This window comes from Oreochromis niloticus, linkage group LG14 (assembly GCF_001858045.2).
Source record: "Oreochromis niloticus isolate F11D_XX linkage group LG14, O_niloticus_UMD_NMBU, whole genome shotgun sequence".
In the NCBI taxonomy this organism is placed as follows: domain Eukaryota; kingdom Metazoa; phylum Chordata; class Actinopteri; order Cichliformes; family Cichlidae; genus Oreochromis; species Oreochromis niloticus.
The window spans coordinates 30398539-30416338 of NC_031979.2; the positions used below are offsets into that span (position 1 = coordinate 30398539).

The following is a 17800-nucleotide window of genomic DNA, read 5'->3' on the forward strand; positions in this document are numbered from 1 at the left end:
CTTCACTGAGCTGTGTCACTATTACTAGCCTGTAAATAGATTTCACATGAAGAGGAACGGCAGCTAGCTGGGTCAACAACAAAGGTAGAATCTAAAGGTGTTGTCAGCAGTCTATTCTATAGCTTCTATTAGCAGATTTCAAATGGACATTATTGAGCTAATCACTTTCTCTCAACATTGGCCTTAACATCGTTGGAACAATACTTATTTCTACTGATTTTGCAGTTGTGTAAGCCAGCTAGAAATGAACAGCTGGGCTGTGTCAACCTTTGGGTGTTACAGCACCTCAGAGAAAGACTTCTGACTGCTAATCTTTTATTAACTAAAACAGTCTGGGATGTGACATTTACATACTCTCTCCCCAAGCCAATTAAGCTCTTGATGTCCTGGTTATTATCACCAGGCCAGTAATGGATATTAGCAAAAGTCACCTCTGTTATTCAGGCTGTGGCTCTTATCTTGCCTTGCTTGCAGAAGGTCATCGATTGCCATGATCCTTTTTCACAGTATGTGAGCTGTCACACATTTTTGTCCTTTGTGGTCCTCCAGACCTGCGGGAGATAGTGTTCGTCATCCAGAGTCAAAGCAACACCTTCCATGTGAGGCAGGCAGAAAGACGGAGAGAGGATTTGCTCAAGCAGGCACGCGGTTTTACGGAGGTAAGATTCAACGTGCACGCGTTTTTCCTATGGTGGTACATTTTAGTATAAATATGTGTTGATCGTGACATCAGCTTTCAGCATCAGTCTCATCTGAATATGAGTTCTTTCTGTTTATGTTGCTGCAGGGTGTCATTAAATTCAGTTAAATCCATTTTTCATTTAAAATCTACACACTAAAGGGTTTAAACATAAACACTTTGCTAAGTGTTTACTAGTTGCGACGTTACTCATTGCTCATCAGATCAAATAATAAATATTAGTAATTCATGGTAGTTCCAGATTAACTTGTAAAGTACTTTTAAATTAGAAGTATGAAAGTGTCGTTTGAAATAGTTTCTCATGTGCTTTTAATATTTTATTTGTTATTGAAATCCAGTGAGTTGTCTGATTTTCACATGTATCACTGTGACCACTACATACTTAATAATCATCATCAAAAGTTTGTTTGTTTTGGGGTTTTTTTTCATCATTTTAAGGGGTTTGTAAACTCCCAGTAAGAACATCAGCATTATGTCAGCCTGGCTTTTTTTCTTCAAATCTATTCAGAGCAGATTTAATGTAGTGCAATGTATGATATAATCTATTCAGTTAAATAGCCAATGCGGTGTTGCTAACAACAATATTACATTCAATTAGAGGACGCAATCACTCGCTGTGTTTATTCTATTAAAAGAATTTTTTTCTTCCTCAATATTCTTGGATTGGTCACTGAGTTGGAAACAATATTGTCTCAGTCTCCTGCTCAGTGCTATGTATCTTGTATCCACAGTATTGACTAACTGTGCCAAATTTAGAGCAAGTCATTTTTTTCTGTTTCGTGTTGCCACAGTAATATAAATAAATAAACTAATAAACAATACAAGCTAGATGTAACAAAACATTTAAGAAGAAATTTATACATGGAGGGAAGCCTTACAGCACGAGACAATTAAGACACAAAAATTAAATTCTAAATGAAAACAGCAAAAGTGGATAAGTGTAAGAAAATGGATGGGTGAACGGATGGACAGATGGATAGATGATATAAAATTAGCTCAAACTGGAAGCAGTGAGAAAGCCCACTTCTAAAAACATGTCTTTAAGAGACAGGGAGTTTGTCAATTTGATCTCCTTAGGGAAGTTGTTCCAGAGAGTGGGTGTCCTATCAGAAAAGCCTGGTCACCCTTCGTCCTCAGCTGAGAGTTGAGATGGCTAGCAGGGCCTTGGTCAAGGACCTCAGATTGTGGCCAGAAGATCTTAAATATCTTAAATATGTTGTAGTTTGTTGACCCAAACATGTGTATAAGGAGTTTTAGAAATTGAACTGATATTGGTAAGTCTCCTGAGTTCCATAAGGAATGAGGAGACAATAGAGTTGACATGCCTGTTCAAGCCAAGGAGCTTTGTCGCAAGATTTTTAAAATATTGGCCAAAATTCATGGACAAACACCCAAAGATGATGTGTTGTCGTATATGCTTGCCCTCCATCAGGACCACTAAATAAAGATTCACATAAAGATTACATCAGTCTTATTTATATTTATTAAAAGAGGTTCTGTGCCATCCAGCATTTGATCATGGATAAAGTATGTTGAGTTGATGAATGTCATTGGGGTTAAAAGAGATGTGCAGCTGCATGTCATCTGCACCGAAGTGGAAATTCACACTATATCTACAGATGGCATGCCTCAAGGGTGACATGTACAGAGAACAAAAAAAGGTCCAAGGACAGACCCCTGAGGTACTCCATGGGTCGTTTTTATAGAGGATAACCATGAAATAATAATACATTTTAAAGGCATTTATTGAAATGTCTTTAACATTGTTAAAGACATTCCAATAAATATTTTCCAGCATCACTGGCAATCATCACTCTAAGGAGTGCAGTGTCTGTGCTTTGGTTTACTCTAAAACCCAACTGAAGCGTTTCAAAAAAGTCTGTTCCCATTTTAAAAAAACCAATCAGTTTTTCAGCAACAACTTTAAATCCTTAAACCCTTCCCTTGAAAATTACTGGAGCCAGTATTGTCTTCTTTTTTGTCTCATCTTTGTGTGAAAACAACCCCAAAGGCGCACACTACACCACAAGAATTACAAAGTCCAAAAATAAGAAATTAGAGTTAATGTCTAATTAAATTTTTATAGGTCAGATTTTTTATTGCATGGTTTGATAACTGGTACGCTTTAAAAATATGATTCCATGTTTGCTGTAATAAACAGTGGCCTCAGTTTATGCAAGACGACAAGACTTGTCACGATGAGATTTAGTTACACTAATCCACATCAAGTTTTATGAGACGAGACAGACTTGCCACATCATGTTCTGTTTGCATTTGTGATCTCAGAGATGACTGGCATTTTAGCATCTGTTGCATGCAATTACGCAAACTAATTTCAGAGCCGGCATCTTCTTAAAGAGACATCAGTAAAGGCTTAACAGCTTTTTAAAGAGTTATAAGATTTGTGATAAATCAGAATTTTGATTGAAATGCACAAAAAAAAAAAGCTCAAAGGAGAGTGAATGCTACTGCTACACAAAGGCTGCACATTCAACACGTTAACACGTTAAAATTTAATGTGGGTCTGTATGAAACATGATTTAACCCAAAATTAAAATCTAGTAGAATTTATAATGTCAGATAGAAAAACTGCAAATCCAAAAAGAGGGAGAGAGGACAATGGAAACAACAATTTTTCTCTTATATGTATATTTTTTTTTCAATAAAACCTTTTATTTCATTGTTTACCTTTACCGTGTTCAGTTTTTAATTCCATGACTTAATAAAATGTTGTAGCCCTTTGCTAGTGCCTTTAATTTTAATTGTAATAAGCAAAATAATTCTCATTTAATAAGTCCACTAAATGAAACAACAAAAGAACATCTGTATCTGTAATGGCACAGCTTTTTAAATTCCTTTTAATTGAATGCCAAAATTGACAAAGCAAAATTACTTCACTGCGACAAATCTCTTATTTTTAATGGAAAAAAAACATTTTCTTGTGGGCGATCGTGGCTCAAGAGTTGGCAGTTCGTCTTGTAATCGGAAGGTTGCCGGTTCGAGCCCCGGGTCCGACAGTCGTTGTGTCCTTGGGCAAGACACTTCACCCGCTGCCTACTGGTGGTAGTCAGAGGGCCCGGTGGCGCCAGTGTCCGGCAGCCTCGCCTCTGTCAGTGCGCCCCAGGGTGGCTGTGGCTACAATGTAGCTTGCCATCACCGGTGTGTGAATGTGTGTGTGAATGGGTGGATGACTGAATGTCATAAAGCGCTTTGGGGTCCATAGTCCATAGGGACTACTAAAGCGCTATACAAATACAGGCCATTTACCATTTTCTTATCTGAAGCTGCTATAGTTTAGGTTTGGATAAATCCAGGCACAATCATCTTTGAGTAGTTGGTTAATGACAGGGAGTGATAGCGGCAGTGATGAAAGCAACTACCAATAACCACTGTTAGGAGCAAGGAAAGGAAGGAGCACTGGTTTGCTCCATAATAAAAACTTGGCGCTGTGTTGACCCATCCATCCACCAGGATCTCACAGCAAAAAAAGTCAGCTAAACTTTTGTTCCGATATGAATCAGAATTTACATTTTTCACTCTTTTGTTTTTATGTTCATGTCTATAAACAGACAGACTTAAACATAGCTTAATAAGGTATCTACAGTAGTCATCCAAGTAAGGCCTCAGTCACACACCCCTAGAGTCTGACCAGTGCCTATGGCAACATGTGTATTTCCTGACTGACTGGCAGCGAGTGAAGGTTGGAATTTTGCTCACTGTCCACAGGGGAAATCGTTTGCAAAGAACTGCACCAGAAATCTCTTTTGTCACTAGTGAATTGCTGCGGTCCCCTGTAGTTTGTTAGGAAGATGCTGACTTGTCTGCAAAGACTCACTATTTCAACTCATTACATCCCTGAGTGTAACATAAACACACTTTGACTGGCCTTCAGAGTAACAGTTGTGCCATACCACTACAGCCAAAACAATTCAGAAGATGCAAGTTTTACTTTGAAGGTGAACATTCTCTAATTCCAGTTTGCATCGTGTTTGTATAAAAGATTCCAACTTATCTGCAAACTACTGGTGACTGTAGTTTGTATAAAACAGGAGCTTTTCGGTGCAGCATCATATACCTCTTTGAGACCAGTTTCACATGTACTAGGTAGCTTTGAGTGCTAGGTAAGATTAGAAAAGCACTATACAGTGGTCCCTCGTTTATCGCGTGGATTACGTTCTAAAAATAACCCACGATAGGTGAAGTCCGCAAAGTAGCCAACTTTATTTTTTACAATTACTATAGATGTTTTAAGGCTGTAAAACCCTTCACTACACACTTTATATACTTTTCTCAGACAGGCATGAACATTTTCACACTTTTCTCTCTTGTTTAAACGCTCACGTTCAAACCTTCGTAGAAAAATAAGTCCAGTATTATAGAATGAAACCAAAGGCACCTGCAGGTGTCTTTGATGGTGCAAAACATTTCGTCAACATTGTTGTTTGTTGGGGAGAAACTTGCAAACATACAGTACAGCACTTCAGAGTCACACTGCTAGCGATCGAAGATTTATGTAAATTTGACAAGCTGGACGCATTCTGTACTGGACAGGAGACACAGCATGAGATTGATAGACAATGATCTACAGCCAATCAGGACGCAGAACACAATGCGCTGAAAAAAAGCATGCACAATTGCACACACAAAAAATCTGCGAAACAGCGAGGCCGCGAAAGGTGAACCGCGTTATAGCGAGGGACCGCTGTATAAGAACCAGTCCATTTACCATTGAGCAGTCCAGTTACCAGCAATCTGGAGGAACCCTCTCATCAACCAGTGATAAAGTATACACATTTCTGTTAGGGAGTACACATTTGTCCCTCACCATGAGTAGTTACTAAATGATCACCAAGAGAGCTCTCGCCTCTATGACTGAGGTCCAAGTTCAGTTAACATATTAAAATATTTTCATTTAGAATAGCTCCTAAAATCATCAAGTGGCAGTTTTTGTGAAAGCTGTTTCTGTTTTGCAGGATCCTGTTTTGGTGAATTGCTGTCAGAATAAAAATATGCCGAAACAAAAGCAGAAAAGGTGTTCGAATAGCATGGATAAAATGTAAACTCCAATTGATATTACTGTCTGCCAGCCTATCATCCAAAGCCAAACATAAGTTATAACCAGCTGTCTATGTCTACAGTCACACCTCCGAGGCACATCACAGAAATTCTTATAATTCTAACAGTCTTACAGGGTGTTATAGAAACAGTGAAAGAAAGCCATCAAAGCCAAAGAGACTTGCTAAGATTGTACTTTTGCTATTTATTGTTATTTTACATGTATACAGTTCTGTGGAACAGAAAATTAAATGTCATGAAAATATCTATAAATCATTTTTTGAGACACAAAAACACAGCAACGATAATGCAGAAGAGATAACCTTGGATCGTTTTGGTAATGACGTTTGGATGTAGGCAAAATGTTGTTTTAGATAATTAAATAATTAAAAGCTGACACTGTTTATCTAATTATGTGAAGTTTCAGGGTCAGTTAACTGGAAACTTTCTGATATTTCTGTTTTATCCTCATTGGACTCCTAAAGGTTGTGTTGCACTGATTTACACACAGGAACTTGTGCATTCTGTGTCGGTTCACAGCCCATGTTCCTACAGTCTGACATTCTGCCTTCTGGGAAAATTCACATTACATTTATAGTGTTTTTGTCATTTAGCCAATGCTTATATCCACAGAGACGCGCTGAGACTACAGCAAAATGCGATTAAACTAAAACCTTTACCAGCAGTAGTGTAATATGCATGTTTTTTAATGCTTTCCTGTTCATCACTGTAATAGCAATTCATGCGTATAAGAAGCCACAGTGATGAAAATTTGTTCGTATGAAAAATGGATTTTCTTTTCAACTGCAGTCCTTATTTTTACAGGTGGCTGCTGGATCTTTTTTCTTTTCTCCAGCCCTTATTGGTTAAAGCTTCCTATGACTGTATTACAGCCAGGTCCCACTGACCCCCATTATCTTCCTAGTCAGCAAGCAATCAGTGTCCTGTTCATGTCCTCGTGAGGACTGACTCTTATCTGTTGATTAGCAGTTTGCAGCTCGCGCCCAACTGCTATAAAACTATGTCTGGTCTTCTTGAATGCCTCTTTTATCAAAAGAATGTCGATAGCTCTTTGAAGAAAAAGCCCTCGTTTTGAATTTGCATTATTATCTGAAGATGATGCATCTTTGATTTTATTTTTCCCCTTTATTTTTTCATGGAACAACAATGGTGTAAATGTCAAGTAGAGAACTGTTTAATAAAACATGGCAGATGTCAGACGTGTGATCGTTTTAAGAGTAAACTTGTGTAATTTGGTTAGAGATAATAAACCTCAGCTGACTAATAAGGATTAATATGTATACACAGTGTCGGTCTCATCAGCTAAATCAAACATGCTGCCGCTAGACAGAACGACTCAGAGGAGACTGTTCTCCCTGACTTCCTGCATGATGAGTGGACCATGCTGTAATGAACCACGGGGTCTTACGCTCTGCTGCTTTGTTTTCCTCACAGTGTGAAATGAAACATTGGCTCTCTCAGACAATCCTCACACAATATCTCAGCTCTGGCCACTCAAAAGGAAATTTTTATTTAGAAGGGATTGTAGGCACTCTACGCATCCTGAAATATCCTGTTCTTGTTTATTTCTTTCTTATCAAAGTATATATTTTAGTGTAAGGACAGGAAGTAGCAGCAGCAGCAGCAGCAGCTCTGGACTTAGTTTTATAGTTTTTTCGTCATGTTTTTTCTAATGCCACAATCAACTGATCTGATACAGTGACCATCTCAAAAGACAGAAATATCCTGATTTCTCACCATCGTTGTTGGGAAAACTTGATGTTCGTTTACGTGCTTCAGCATGATGATTTCATTTGGAATATTCTAATGAGCATATCCAGATTCATGAAAATATGATGAGAGGTTTTACATGTGCAACACAACCCAGATACTTGAAAAACCCAATTATAAACAGAGTAGTTTAACAAATGCATTCATCAAAGTGACAATATTTTTGTGAAATCATTGACTTACTTATTGATTTACTGAAATTAATAGTAAACAGTAGCTGTGCTGTGCAGAACAGTAAAATATACCAGTCTGATTTGCAGAATTGTACACAGTACAGTATTATGGAAAGCTGGTAATGCACAGTTCAGTTTTTCATGTTTAGCGTCTAAGGAGCTAGACTTTCTTGTAATTGGTCTTAAGCAAGAGTTCTCAGGGCTTTTTGAAGGTATTCAAAGTTTGTCTTTGGACATTGGATGCTTTTTCATTTATTTTCAGTCCACTCCTTGTACCTGACCATTTTCTTTTTCTTTTTTTTTTCGTTAATCCACTTAATGCTGACCTATGAATCATTTAGACATAAAAAAGCCACTCATGTTGTTTCTACACATAACAGACAACTTAGCAAAGAGCCAATTTGAAATAGTATTTTTAGGCATTTTGTTACTTGCAGCCTGTGCCAAAAACACATTTGTTCCCATTTCTTTGGCTGAATCTATGAAAAATACCAAAGATAATACAGTTTGACAGGCAAAAAATTGTATTTTTGCACCAATAAGGTGATCCTGAAAAGGGTTTTAGCTAAAAATTTGGCATATAATGTAGTCTGCCTTTTTTTAAAGAAGAAGTGGAAGATCTAAAAAATTAACTACATCAGATGAATGGTACCTGAAAGTCATGCCCTTAAGAAATAGGAAAAAATCCACCAAACACCTTTTATGGGACCTGAGAGATAAGTCTGACCTGTCAGTTAATCCATCTGCTGTTTGCCGAAATGTCTCAATGGAAAAAAGTGAAATTTTTGGTTCAAATTGTCATTAATATGAAGAGAATATGAATGTGAAGAAAGATGTACAAAAGTGAGTGTCTAAGGGCATCTGGGAGTGCATTTCATCCAGTGGTGATGGGGTTTGTAATTGTTGGAATTATAAACACAAATAACTGTAAAAACAGAAATCAAATTTCGATCCACCATACAACACCATGTGGAAAGCATCTGATTGGCAACTTTTTGACACAATTTTTCAGCATGACATGCACAACACGCTGCCAATAAGTACAAAAAAAAAACTACACAATGGAAACCTATCAATCATGGACTGGCCTCCCCAGAGCCCAGACCTCATTATTATTGAAGCAGCGTGGGATCATCTTAAAAGAGAATGGAACAAAAGGCAGCCAATATCCAAACAAGAGCTTTGAATGTCCATCAAAAAGCCTGAAGAACTGTTCCTGAAGACTACCTAAAGAAATTTCAAGAAAGCCTGTCTAAGAGAGTTCAGGCTGTGTTCAAAAATAAAGGTGCTCAAATCAAACAAGCTCGTTAGAATGATGCAAACTCTGTTTTTGCCTTAAATACTGCATTTCCATGATTATTTGTACAAATTGCTGAATTTTTTCCAACTATTAGATATAAAAAGAAATGAAGGGTATCTCAAGACCTTTCACACAATACAGTCTGTAGGATTTGGAGAAAATCAGCTGAAAATAATATAAATAAATATAGGAATAATATAATAAAATTAATATAGGAATGAAACTTATATAGAATATAAAAAATCTGTTAATAGAGGGAATGGAAATTCTTATCTGTCGTTTGTGTTTCTTTCAGAAACAGCCGGTGGTTTTGCTTCTTCACAGTTTATCAGAAAATGAAGGCGACTGGAGCATCCTTCCTCTGCTGCCTTAGTAAGTATCCCTGAACTGGTAATGATTGGGTGTAATTAACAAACTCAGCTTTGTGCTGAGGACTGCATATGAGAAACACTGTCTTCTGTCAATTTCCACTGAGTAAATTTGAAATTTTGAAGGTAAATTTTGATGTTTCGAGGACATTTTGTTGCCACATTTGTGCAGAAGCCATTACTAACACAGTAACGGTGATTTATTGCTTCATTTTATGATAAATACCTTCTTAGTGTGCATGTAGGTGTGACAACAGGTATTCAGCGGTATGAACAGCATGATAAAGGCATTAGCTTCAGTTGTCTGGATGCCTGAGCCTTTTTAAAAATCAAAAATATGTCTTATGATTGTTGTTGTTTTGGGGAGGTGTGTAATAGCATCTAAATGTGTCCTCATCATCCATGGCATAGACTTGTAGCATAGAATATTCCCAGACCATTATATAGAAAGGCTTTCCTCCCTGAAAGAACTCAGTGTGCTTGTGTTGTTTTTTTTGTCTTTCTGTCCTCTGGGGAAAATGTTGTGACTGCTTTGATCTGACTGGGTCAGGAGCCTCAGCCTCAGATATCTCCTCAGACTAGACTGAAGTGAAATGTTTTTATTATTTAACTCTATATATTTCTGCCTGCGTGTGTGTCCTCAGCTTATCGCATTCCTTTGGGAAAAACTCTTCGTGGATTGTATTTCTTGAGGAAGAAACAAACGTGAAGTTGATTGCCCTCATCAAAGTCCTTGCAAAAGTTGACAAAAATAAAGTAAGCGTAAAATATTTTCTCCTAATCTACATCTGTCTTTCTCTCTCGCACTCTCTTTCTCTCTTGCTATTCAAGAAATTCATCAGTGAGACCAAAGCTTCCTGTTTTCATTCCAGCTTAGCCGATCATTGCTTCAGTTATATGAGATACAGTATCAGGTTGGCTGCAGCTTCTTTGCAACAGTCGAGCTGCACTGAGCACCACCAGCTCACAGCGTAACCTGTCAGATATGTCACTCCAGTCTCAGCTGTAGACCTAATTTAAGGCCTGTCCCCCCACTCATGAAATTATTTTTCATCTATATGGGTTGGTGGAGTATGCCAAGTATAAATATTGAATGAGCACTCCAGAAATTCATGCATTGGAATTGTCATTTCTCTTAGTTGAGCTCAGCAAAATAACTTTCCCCTTCAGTTCTTCATTTATGAATGATTTAAATAACACAAATTTGTGGCACATTTTTAACATTTGTTTTTGAGATTTAAGCTGTTTGTAAGGAGTTCGCTTTGCCTGTGCCCTTGGATTGTCATAAAAGGCAATTTCCACCCTGCGTGGGATTTCAGTTCCAACTTAGGGATCATTATTGAACGCATCTCCGCAAATTCATTCTAAAGCGAAGCCAGCAACAGATACGACGTCCTGATGACTTGATTCATTACAACATGCCCAAAGGCAAAATCTTCTCTCTCAGGTGTTATAGCTTAGTAGGGTCAGCCTCATGTTAAGTCACAAAATTGGATTTCATATCAGAGTGTTTTAAGCAGCGAAGGCTCCTCACAGAAATGAGTTGCCGCTTTCCAATTAACTTCAACCAGTTAGGCGCCAGAGCATGACAGTAATTAAACACAGTGCAACTTGTGATATACTGTAGTTGCAATTTGTGGATTTGTTTGATAAACTAAATCGAACAAAGAAGAGAAGAAGGTAGTTTTGGCTGCTCCCCTATTTACCGAGGGGTTGTCTCAGTGGCTGGATCCGCATGTTGATTTGCCACAGATTTTATACTGGATGGCCTTCCTGATGCAACTGGGGTAATATCCAGGGCTGTGACCATTACTAAGAGTGCACTAGCCTGTGACCACCTGTTGCTGGGCTTGAATAAAGAAAAGCAAGTGTTTAATTAAACAGACTGTAGCCACTCTATCATCCATCTACCATTCCCAAGGACTGCTACTCCTGCTACTGTTGAGTGATGGTCAGATTTTAGTGAAGCTTACATGCAGTGACCTAGTGGGTTTTCACACATACTCTGCTGAAGGTTAATGCCATATTTGTCATTTTAGAGACATTTCCATTTTCACAGCACAACCTTCACAAACACTACTTAGAATTTAAATTTCACCACATTTCCACTCCTGATGTACTGAATAAAATTCAGAACTAACCATTTAGCAAACTTGTTACCATAAAATACATTTTTCATGCACAAAATGAGAGAAACACCAAATTATATTTATTCCTTGAAATATTGCTTTGCCACACATGTTGCCCACCACATGTATTCCTGATGATCATGGTCTTATTGGTCATAATCATGGAGTAGTCCTAATGGTTGACTCCCACATTGGAAAGGCGTGGTTGGGTTGGGGTCTTCTTATCTCCATTATGCTAATAGAAGAAATATAGTCAGTGCTACTCTGATGCATATTTTCATGCTTTTTATGGCCATGGTTACTACGGACCATGTAGTCAAAATACCCTTGAATCCTTTTATTAGGTGATCAACCAGATTACTTTGTGGCCTGGGTTTGTGAGCCCCGTTGATATCTTAGTGAATTTTAATTATTAATTCTCATTATATTTTGCAAAACAGCCAATCAAAATGTGTCACTTTCTTTATATTTCTCACACATTACAGTAACTTGTGATTTATGATGGGTCATGAGTTGGTTAAGCTACTACAGCATTGACATTCTGATTTAGACGCATCCCAGTTTGGTCTGTCTTATTGATATTAATGGTTCAAATAACATATTAGAAACACCTTTACACAAGTCATGTTCACAGTGAGCATAAAACTCAACACAAAAAAGTGGAAACTTCACGAAGGAACTTTTTAACCTTTATGAAAGGCAGGATTTGCAGCAGGGGTTTAGGCCTACTGGTGCTAAGATAAGCTGACTGGCAGCTAACTTTATTGTAAAGATATGAGAGGATGGTGTTGATCTTCCTAACAATTCTACATCAGAAGCATGAATATGTTTACTGAACTGTTGGACAATTCCTTTTAACTCGATCTACTTCAGCTCTAGGGGGATTTTCTAAAACTGTCAGATTATTCTTTTTCCACCAGATATGTCAAGAACCATGATCAGAGCCTTTGTAGCTACAATATCTGTCATCTTTGAACTTTGCTCAGTGAAGAAATCTAATTATTTCCCCGAACAAACCTATTCACTCGAAATAATTTCAAAGATTTTCTGACAAGTGCAGTGCGAAAATTTAAATTAGGCCACAAGTGCAAATTTTTCTTTTCATGATGTTTCACAGCATTTTAATGGGAAAAACAACAAAAACTTTTATTTTTAACATAGTGAAATGTGTCTCTTAAACTTATTTATCAGGAGTGGTTTCTGGGTAAGCCCCTCTTTGATGAGGAATCGACCATCATCCATCATTATGCCTTTGCAGAGAACCCCTCCATCTTTAAATATCCAGACTTTGCTGCCTCTTGGGCCTTAAGCATCCCCCTAGTTGTTCGGTGAGTATGTGCAATAAATCTGTAAAACTGAATTCTTCAGAAAATAAGGTTACATCACTATCACGTATATTTACACATACATTTATGTATTTACTATTTATTTGCTGTGTGTTTGATTTCAAAATCTGATTTATTATTTTAGGCTTGCAAAGAAAGTGAAAGAGGAGCCACTTAAATCTGACTTCACTATTGACCTTAAACATGAGGTAAGATACTATGCAAGTCATGCAGTTACCTTCTGGGCTCTTTTGTATGGAGCGAGATCACGAGCCTACTGGTTTGCAACCATTTTCTAACAGCTTTTTTCACTCTCAAGTCAATGCCAGCCCATTATAATTTATTTGCGCAAAAAGAGCAAGGCATGAAATTCATCTAACCTTGAAGTGAAATCTCATTACTTTGGAGAATTGTCATGGTGCTGTATTGAGGCTCTTATTTTTTTTATCACTGAAATTCAGCCAGAGAGGCGTCTAGGGATTTTGTTCAGTAAACACAACATCAGACTTATCTGGCTCAGTCTGAAAAAAGGTGGTGCAGCTAGATCTCTTTCAGTTGAGTAGAAATATTACACCTTCTGCCTATCTTATATAAAAAAAATATAGAATTCTGAGTTTTCTTTTTTTGTTTAATGAAATGTGTGCTTTAAATATTACTGTACATGTAATATGTTGCATGAATTACAGCAGTAGTTCATTGCTGGTAAGTTTACAGTTTCTGTATTTTTCTGCTACTTTAGACAGTTCCAGACAGCACTAGCTGTCGCATCTCATGACACATTCTTACTCTGTAACATCTCTGTCTTCTCCATGCAGAATATTTAACTTGAAACCCAGATTTTCTTCTTCAGAAAGAAATGCAGTAATACTCACCAGCTCTCAAGTCTCCTCTACTCTCTCCTCTTCTTAATCTTTTTTGTTATTCGGCTTAAATAGTGAATATGCTCCTTGTAATTTTCTAAACTGTTCTTTTTACTATAATACAATATAGTACAATAATAATACAAAAAGTAGCACAGGTTTATGTTTTTAATCAGTCATTAATGTCTTAAGGATTGCATTCTGTCCTTAACTCATAAGCTTGACCACATGACTCTGGATTTTTTCAGGTTGCCTTGTATATCTGGGACAATGGGAAGGGTCCACATCTCACTGCAGTTCCTGAGCTGTGTACTGTGCCAGAGGACTCTCCCCAGGCCAGCCACTGTGCAACCACTGTGAGCAAAAAGCCTCCACTGTGTGTGAGTATCTGCTCTGTATTTGGATCAGTTTGATTGTCCTCAATTCCCAGGAAATGGACAGGGAGCAAAATTAAATGGCAGCACAAAACAGAGGATGGTTCGCTGTGAGATATTGGCAGTCATGTAATGATGTATGATGGCCCTCATGCCCGAGGTTGAATCCAAGCCACTGTGACATTTCACGGTGAAGTGCTGCTTTTATACCGCATACTGTGCAACCAGAAAAGATGGAAGTCTTTCATTTGTTTTGCCAAATTAATTCAGATATCAGCCAATTGTGAAGCAACATCCTTTCAGTTTGTTGCCAAAGTCAAATCAGATTTTTTATTCTGCATTTTTCTTCTTATATCTAAATATTTTTCTATGTATTTACTGTCAAATGTCAAACATCAATATGCAATGCCTTTTTTCAAGCTCACACATTCCTCTGTCTGTGTCTTAACCTGAACTCTTGCATTATATTTGAATATTTGTTGTATTTGTCATTGAAACATAAATCATCATGCACATTTATTGTGTCATGAATCTGCAGCAGATATTTCTACCGTCTAAATTGTGCACTGGGGAAACATGCAAAACACGAAAGCAGTTTTGGTTTTCTTTACAAGCCTCCATTAGGACAGTTTTTTATTTTTCGCTGTATCTGAGTGGGAGCCAGTGAGTGGGTGTAACTAATGGAAAAAAAAAATTGATTAGGTCAGAATGTAAGTAAGGTCTGTAGAATTTCTACTGAAGCTTAATCATACTTGCTGGGATAGATTTTTTGTGTTGGTTAGATTTGCTCTAACTGACTATGCTGTGCTGAATTCTAAGCAAAATTCTCCACAGGATCTCCAGTGTATTTATAATGTTTGCTCAAGCTGAGAGAAGTTTGGTTTGTGAACTTATTAGAAGGGTATGACATTCTTTAGCCTGCAGCGGTTGGTTCCACACACACCATAAATTGATCAGTAATACTAGTAAGAAGTGATTGTTTGGGATGGATGCGACTCGAGTTTTGTGGAGAAGGTGAGGCGAGTTGAATTTGAGATGCCAGAGCTGGCTGCTGAGTGTCCCATTTCTGAGTTTTTCCATTTTAATTTTTCATGATTTTCCCTCCTGGTTTTGACAGAAAAAACAAAAATTGAATCTGATCTGATCTTTTCATTTGTTATTCAAATCACATAGTGTATGTGCATTTGTGGTCTTGAGTCTGGTACATGTTTGCTGCAGTGCAAACTGTCAGATTTATATTCATGTGGTTATTACCTCCCTCTCCACGGAACTTGCCATCCTCATAAAACGACATTCATTTAAACGGAAAACAGGACAACAAGCCAAGCAGCCAGCAGAGAAACGTGAAGGTCACAGGTTTAATAAGTATTCAGGGAGAAGTTTCCATTCAGACAGAACAGGAGGGGATGTATCGTAATCGGACAGTGAACGAAACAGTTGTGAGACAAATTGGCAAGTGGCTTAAGAGCAGCACTCAGCTGCAGCGTCGACAAAAGAATCAGGAGCCTCAAGAGGCAGATTTAAGATGGCAAAATGATTACAACCAAAGTGGCAACGACAGCAAAGCCTGTTGTTTTTATTTTAGGCAATAACTAAACTTATTGTAGAGCGGTTTCTATCAAAATGCTAAACATTTCAGGGCAGAAGATTGTTCAAATTCCCACCCTACAACAGTCGTTTTCAAAAAAATTAGTAAGACAGGCCAACGAATAACAACGAAGCCTGAGAAGAAAACTGATTGGGAGACGTGAGACCCAGAATAAACAAAATCTTAGTATCCTTGAGGTCTGTTTTTTTTCCTTTTTTGTGTATGTGTGTCTGTATTTTTTATTGTGAAAAATAGGTTATGTTTTGGACCGCTCAAAGTCCGTTTGAAGAGGCCGCTTTTAGCTCTGCTCAGATTGTGATGAGCATTTTTCACTCGTTTCTGACATTTTATGCATAACGTAAAAAAGCAAAGAATCTCTTTTCTCCAATAATATTTAAATGTACCTTGTGTGTCTTTTAGTTTGTATTTGTAGCTCAGGCTTCACGGCACAAGAGATCTTTACATTACGTAGCATTTTGTTTCATTAATATTGTTGAAAAAGTAACAGTTTGTTCAGCAGCTGATGATGTTTTTAATGTGGCATACATTTTTAATGCACTCTGTCTGAAGGTGATTTAGTGAATTGTTTTTGAGAAAGAAATTGCCAAAGCGCATTTAGATGTTCGTTTTTCTTTCATTGCTTTCTGTCTCTCACATCATGTGGTTTTTTTTGTTTGTTTGTTTGTTTGTTTGTTGGTATTTTTTTCATTTCTGAGACTACAGATGCTACAAATGAAAATTGAATTCATTCCTGCATCCCTTCAAATATGCTGCACGGTTTTCAGATACTGTCTGTCTTTAGTTTCAAAAGGAGAACCGAAGGCAACTAGAAGGACAAATGACCTTAGACCATATGAAAGGAAAAATCCAATTCTAATTTCACTTTGAAGATATGAACTCCCACTAATCACTTGGACATTTAATATAGCCTGGAAACTGAGTTTCAGCTATTTAGCTGCAATACATGTCGAGCTTCAGGTTTACTTATATGTGATATGTGTGCTTTTTGTCTTTGACTCATGTCTCCTATTTTTATCAAAGGGGGACCCTGTAAATAAAGAAGATATATTTGTTGCTGTGAAAACATGCAAGAAGTTTCACAGTGAAAGAGGTGAGTCATTCCCTCTCATACCAAATCCAGACATGATGAACATTTTCCCTTTATACAGCACATATTTTTGTCCTCTTGCTTTGTCATAATTGATTTGCTTTGCCTTTGACCTATATGATTGTATGAGCAAACTCTTTCTGTAAATCTTTCCATCACTGTTATGTCTAGACTGATAAAAATACCTTTAGCTATACTTCTTTCTGTGTCTCCCTTATTGCTCCAAATGCTCAGTCATCCAGCAATGCCACTTACTGGCACGCACTCCCTAACATTAAGCTATCTATAGTAAATGTACTCCACTTTTAAACGGATAAAACTGTTGCGGGTTAAGTCAATAGATCAAATTTCAAATTAACTTTAGATGGATCAGACAAATTGAACACTATACGTAAAGGGCGTCACTCAAAAGTAATTCCACTAATTACCTTAATTACATTTCCTTTGCCAAGCAGCTATTATCAGTTTCAAATGCAGACAAGATGAAAATGAATATTGGATTCAGACATCAAAGGTTAGCTTAGCTACGTAAAGCAAGAGACATGAAAGTGTATCACGTTTAATTTGAGATGTCAATCAGTGTGAAGGCTTTTTAATCTTCTGTAGCTGTCGCGATTACGAAGACAATGAAATACTGTAGGATGAACTCTCATTAGGGGTGAGGAACAGAGCCTCAAAACTACAGTGGCTTGCAAAAGTATTCGGCCCCCTTGAACTTTTCCACACTTTGTCACATTACAGCCACAAACATGAATCAATTTTATTGGAATTCCACGTGAAAGACCAATACAAAGTGGTGTACACGTGAGAAGTGGAACGAAAATCATACATGATTCCAAACATTTTTTACAAATAAATAACTGAAAAGTGGGGTGTGCGTAATTATTCAGCCCCCTGAGTCAATACTTTGTAGAACCACCTTTTGCTGCAATTACAGCTGCCAGTCTTTTAGGGTATGTCTCTACCAGCTTTGCACATCTACAGACTGAAATTCTTGCCCATTCTTCTTTGCAAAACAGCTCCAGCTCA

General features: G+C 37.5%; 1 protein-coding gene across 4 annotated transcripts in view; it reads left to right on the plus strand.

Annotated features, from left to right (window-relative positions):
- b3glcta (beta 3-glucosyltransferase a) overlaps nt 1-17800 on the plus strand; it is a 71041-nt gene that overhangs the window by 36721 nt on the left and 16520 nt on the right. For 2 of the 4 annotated variants that reach the window (XM_005455002.4, XM_005455003.2), the window contains 7 exons: nt 550-659; nt 9315-9391; nt 10032-10143; nt 12708-12844; nt 12987-13050; nt 13950-14081; nt 16705-16774. In XM_005455002.4, the coding sequence (XP_005455059.1) occupies nt 550-659; nt 9315-9391; nt 10032-10143; nt 12708-12844; nt 12987-13050; nt 13950-14081; nt 16705-16774 (702 nt within the window). The remainder of the gene's footprint in view (nt 1-549; nt 660-9314; nt 9392-10031; nt 10144-12707; nt 12845-12986; nt 13051-13949; nt 14082-16704; nt 16775-17800) is intronic. The other 2 variants (XM_025898368.1, XM_005455004.4) reach the window with 1 other exon arrangement.